Raw genomic sequence first — 4,899 nt, 5'->3', positions numbered from 1 at the left:
TTGTTACCTGTTAAGTTAGAACATTGGTAGAAACACGAATTAGGGTTCACAAAAAGGTATTATTATGACGAAAACTTGGCTACTATCCATTTATAAATCCATGTTTTGGTCATAGCACAGAACTTTGATAAGCTGCACTTCGGTCAAGATCCAAACATAAGCCAGGACTTTGATAAGCGACAGCAAATCCTCACCCGCAAAGCTGCACCACAACAACGACAGACTCCGGCTCTATCACAAGACGAAGGAGCCCACTTATTTTGATCCATGTGGCCAAACAAACAGGAAATTCATCTCAAAATCTCAGTGGCTGTAGTCTGGAATAAAATTCAAAAGCTAACTAGAACAAACATATTGTATCAAAACAGATTGGCATGCAGTTGTAGCAAAATTTGGCACAGTCCAATCAGATATTTCCCATAAAGAGCAAGCGCAGTTTGTGATCATCAGATGTTTAAAACGCCAACGAAACCTACATCCCAGTGCTAGTTTCAACAGAGAGACAGAACCTCCAATCCCGCAACTGCAACATTCAAGATGGCATACCAAAAGACTGCTTTGCTATCCAAGACCCTATTATCAGGACACAATTCCACCTTTGGGCACCTACCTAGTTAGTCAACTCCATGATGGCACTGACGATGTCACCGCCCGCAGCCTTGAGTGCCTTCACAGCCCTGGACCTCGGCACGGAGGCCTGCGTCATCACGAGCTCAACGTCCTTCTTGTCAACACCAGTCTCATCAACCTCCTCGTCGTCATGGGCTGCTGCCATGGACGGCTCGCCCTTCGAGATGACGCTGCTCGGGCTCGGCGCCTTGAACTGCTCCGCCGCTTGTGAATGCAGCTGAGTGCTCAGGTCCTCAATCTTGGCCTCCCCGAACATGACGTAGGTATCTGAGTTTGAGCTCTTGAAGACATCTGGCTTGGAGAGGACAAACAAAACCTGCAATTGTGTGGAGAAGTTAAGAAAATGCAACAACCAACAGCATATAATTATGCTACAGGGCACAATGGCATGAAGGGGCAAAGATGCTCACGCTCTTGTTCTTCTTGATAGTTACACGGCTCACACCAGTAATGGCCTTCATGCCAAGCTTCTCCATGGCTTTCCTGCTCTTCTTCTCGCTCCTACTCTGCCTAGATCTTCCACTAGCATCAACTCCTAGACACAGAAAGCACAGACGCATAATGTCAGATTTTCAACATTTTGCACAAGACCAGAACTCTACAACCTAAGACATAGTTCACTTCATGAATTATTATCTGTAATCATTGGAAATGGCAAGTGTAACATTCATATAACAGTACAACAAACAACTTCTCAAACAAGACTGAACAGAAACTGTGACAGCGATTAAGTCTTCTTGGTACACATTATCAATTTTTGAATTTGAACAAGATGTCCCTCTTAGGGTAAGATACTAAGGATTAGCTACTCACATAATGGTTAATGGAAATTCCAGCAACATTTCATACTAAATGCATTGAAATAGATCACCTACCAAGATTAGACTTGCAAAAGCAAGATTTTACATTCATGATTTGCTCCTAACAAACTAAATGCTATAGCTGAACATTCATGTACATGTTAATCCAGGTTGAAATTGATACAAGGTGCCACCTCAGTACAGAGCTAAATAATTTAGGAATAAGTGAATATGATACGGTTCCAAAGAATTGAGAATATAAACCACAAAGGCATAGTGATAGTACAGAAAGAACAGAATATTAGAGAGTACAAACTGGTCAGTGTCTAATCTTCAAATAAAAAACAGGTCAAAGTGAACCAAAATAGGTAAGTACAGAGTTTGTTTCATTGAGGAACAGATCAGAAACAATTTCTGTATTATGTAAATGCCAAAAATTAGCCCAATAGAAATAAAATAAGCCATTGATTCAGGAGTTGAATACGCAACGTTTAGTTTAAAATTTGGGTATGGGCAATGACTTCAGATGTTTATATTTATGTTAGAACTTAGAAGGGCAGCATTACAATAAGAAATGGGCTTATCTTTAACTAAGTATTTACTTGAACTAAATAGAAGGAACTGCAGAATTTCATCATACCCGCAACGTCATCGTCATCTTTTTCATCCTCATCCTCATCATCGTCCTCATCGTCATCATCATCATCCTCAACGATAGGCTCATCTCCCTGAGAGTGTGCAGTACAAATATCATATTATTTGAACGTCGAAGTATTAAACACTAAGCAGCACTCCCTCAGAACAGAGGATATGCAGATGGGGGGAAGCAGAGTTAGCCGTATTCAGAAATGAAAAAACGGTAAACGGTCTGCCCACAGTGTTATCTTTCCAGCATGAAGATGTGAGCACATACTAAGTAGCATCAGCACAAGGTAAACAGGAATGAAACCCAAAAGCAAAAAAGAGGAAGAGTATGTACATTACAAGGAACAGTTGTCTGCATTGACAACAGAAGCTACGCTCACAAATTCATATTGTTGGTACAGGAAATATGCCAGATATCATATAAGCATACACAATTACACACATGGTAGTCAGATCTCAACTGATTTCCAAAGCTAATTAACAAACAAAGTCGCATTTCCACTGTAGCAATTCGCCAAAGGTGACTGATTTATCCATGCTCGCTTAAAATTCCTTTCAGAATTGTATCCATAAGACAAAGCAGTTGCATTTCAGTTTGCAACACTACAGATCTCCCAGAAAGGGAAACACAAACCGTACATAACAAGGGCAACTGGCAAACAAGTCACAGCCCACAATCTGTAAAACAAGAAAGACCAAAGGATGGCATTACCAACCCCTGAAATTAAACTCGTAGGAGCGCAAGCAAGCACGATTTCCGCACAAGGCCCCTAACAGCTACCACGGCGGAGGTTCATGGAGGCCAGGCCTCGCCTGCTCCTCCGCGAAAAATCAGAGCACACGCAGAAAGTTGGACAGACGCGCAACAAGTACCCTCAGGCTGGCCACGGCACAGCTCTCTCCGACCAAAGCTGTGCGACCTAGGCGACATCGACGGACGAGATCTAGCGCCCTAACGCCAACACCGCAACGGAACGCGCCGATCCAGGGCCCGAGCAGGCATGGGAGGCGAAGAAAATTTCGGTCGACGCGGCGCAAAATCGGGGAGGAGTCAGGGGAGGGGGGTCGGAATGGAGGGAGGATCACCTCGATGTTGTGCTCCTCGAGCTGGGCGCGGAGCAGCTCGGCGGGGGTCATGGTGGGGGGGGGGGTAAAAGCTTGGCGGAGGGGAAAGTAAAACCCTAGCTAGGGGGGATTTTTTTTTTTTTTTGGTGAGACGGAGAGCGGAGGAGCGAAGAGAGACTGCGACCAAGGGAGGAGGAAGACAAGAGACCGGCTTGACTCCTGTGGGGTTTTGGTGCGCTCTGGTGGTCTTCACGGTGGGCCGTGGGCGTGGACTGGGCCAAGACCGTGCCGTTTGGGCATTTGGGATTATGGGTGGAACCCGTTTCCTTAGCCCATCTTTGCAATGTTGCCCAATGCGAGTCCAGTGGCTCATCTGCTGACGTCATGTTGCTTTTTTTTGTTTTTGTTTTTCCTTCCGTTTTTATTCACTTTTTTTCTATTTTATTTAAATTTAGAAATTTTCTCAATATATGTATATATATATATATATTTTTTTAAAATACTTTACATTTTTTAAATGTTAGTATTGCATTCGAAAAATGTTAAACATGCACATAAAAAATATTTGGTGTATACAAACATATCCAAATGTGAATAACAAAGCATACGGTTAATCTTATTCTTGCGAGTATAAGTTTTGAACTACACATTCTCACACGTAATCAGTGGATCGCATGCACTTAGGACGACCTTCGTACATCTGTGCGAGTTAAATACAGCGGAGGTGCCTAAACTTGTCATGCGCGGTCAGTTTGGTACCTAAAGTTGACTCATGCCCAAACTTGTTCAGTCATCAAATACGGTGCCTCCTTCCGTATTCAAACATACGCCCTGCCCACGTGAAGTGTCAGCATGGCAGTGCCCCACATGTAAGTGGATACGTGCGGGGAGGAATTATTTTGCAGAAACATCGCTTTTATTTTGCTTAGTCATGTAGGAAAGCCCTAAAAACCAGTGTATGCTAGAGAGAAATAATACGAAAAAAATCTGCATGGCGGTCTTTCTAACTTGCACTTCCAGGTTACCAAATGTCACGATCTGCCCACGCAGGCAAACTATCCAGTACGTGCAGGTAATAGCTATAAAATTATGTAGACCAATTCCACGTGGTGCTTTGCAATTTTTCTGATGCATAACCGGTCAGTTCCATTTTTTTATTTTTTTCCAACTTCCTGTTTAGTTTTATGACACGCAAATTTTCCCATATAAAAAAATACAATAATTATCTCAGTTACTGTGTATTTTTTTTTCATTGTGTACTTTAAAGAGGTAAAATTAACTGTTTCAAACATTTAAGTGGGTTTAAAATTTTCAATAAATATTTTAGATTAGTGTGTAGATTTATATATCTTCATTCCGGACCAGAAGCAAACACAATTATTGTGTTTCTTCATTGTATTTACGAAATACAAAATTATAAAAAAAAATTGGAAACATTGTATTTTTTGAAATTATTCAACATATATGAAAATTACTGTTTAATAATATTAAATTCTAGAAATGTATCAAAACATGTCAACCGTCTTTGTAGAATGTTAAGGAGAATTTTACACAGCAATTTTTTAATACTCGATGAACATATTCTAAAACATGTTGAACCTGATGAATTTCGAAAACACGTTATAACTTTTGAATACATGTGAAACATTTTCCAAAAACCTGAAATGCACTAGCACTTTCTTTTAAGTTTATGGCAGTTGTAAGTTTTTCTTGCATTTCTTCTTTCAAAAGGTAAAGACAATATCAAAGACAAAAAATA

The 4,899-nt window shown here is 41.0% G+C and overlaps 1 protein-coding gene across 1 annotated transcript; it reads right to left on the bottom strand.

The window, feature by feature from the left end:
- Nucleotides 1–318: 318 nt before the first annotated feature.
- LOC125545965 (nascent polypeptide-associated complex subunit alpha-like protein 1) lies at nucleotides 319–3,338 on the bottom strand. The gene is made up of 4 exons (XM_048710032.2): nucleotides 3,162–3,338; nucleotides 2,071–2,158; nucleotides 1,041–1,165; nucleotides 319–946 (listed from the first exon to the last, which is right to left on the bottom strand). The coding sequence occupies exons 1-4, from the start codon at nucleotides 3,210–3,212 to the stop codon at nucleotides 611–613; spliced, it is 600 nt and encodes a 199-aa protein (XP_048565989.2). The 5' UTR covers nucleotides 3,213–3,338; the 3' UTR covers nucleotides 319–610.
- Between the last annotated feature and the right edge of the window lie 1,561 nt (nucleotides 3,339–4,899).

Source organism: Triticum urartu, chromosome 3A (genome assembly GCF_056163025.1).
Source record: "Triticum urartu cultivar PI428250 chromosome 3A, HENAU_Tu73, whole genome shotgun sequence".
Lineage (NCBI taxonomy): Eukaryota > Viridiplantae > Streptophyta > Magnoliopsida > Poales > Poaceae > Triticum > Triticum urartu.
Note: the sequence above shows the minus strand (reverse complement) of the source record. Positions and strands in the feature narration are given on the sequence as shown.

What these genes read in the sequence shown, in the direction of transcription:
- LOC125545965 (XM_048710032.2), bottom strand. Translation starts at nt 3,212, where the DNA reads ATGACCCCCGCCGAGCTGCTCCGCGCCCAGCTCGAGGAGCACAACATC. An exon ending in TCGAGGAGCACAACATCGAG is followed by an intron (nt 2,159 to 3,161) that starts GTGATCCTCCCT and finishes GCACACTCTCAG; the next exon opens with GGAGATGAGCCTATCGTTGA. An exon ending in CTATCAAGAAGAACAAGAGC is followed by an intron (nt 947 to 1,040) that starts GTGAGCATCTTT and finishes ACACAATTGCAG; the next exon opens with GTTTTGTTTGTCCTCTCCAA.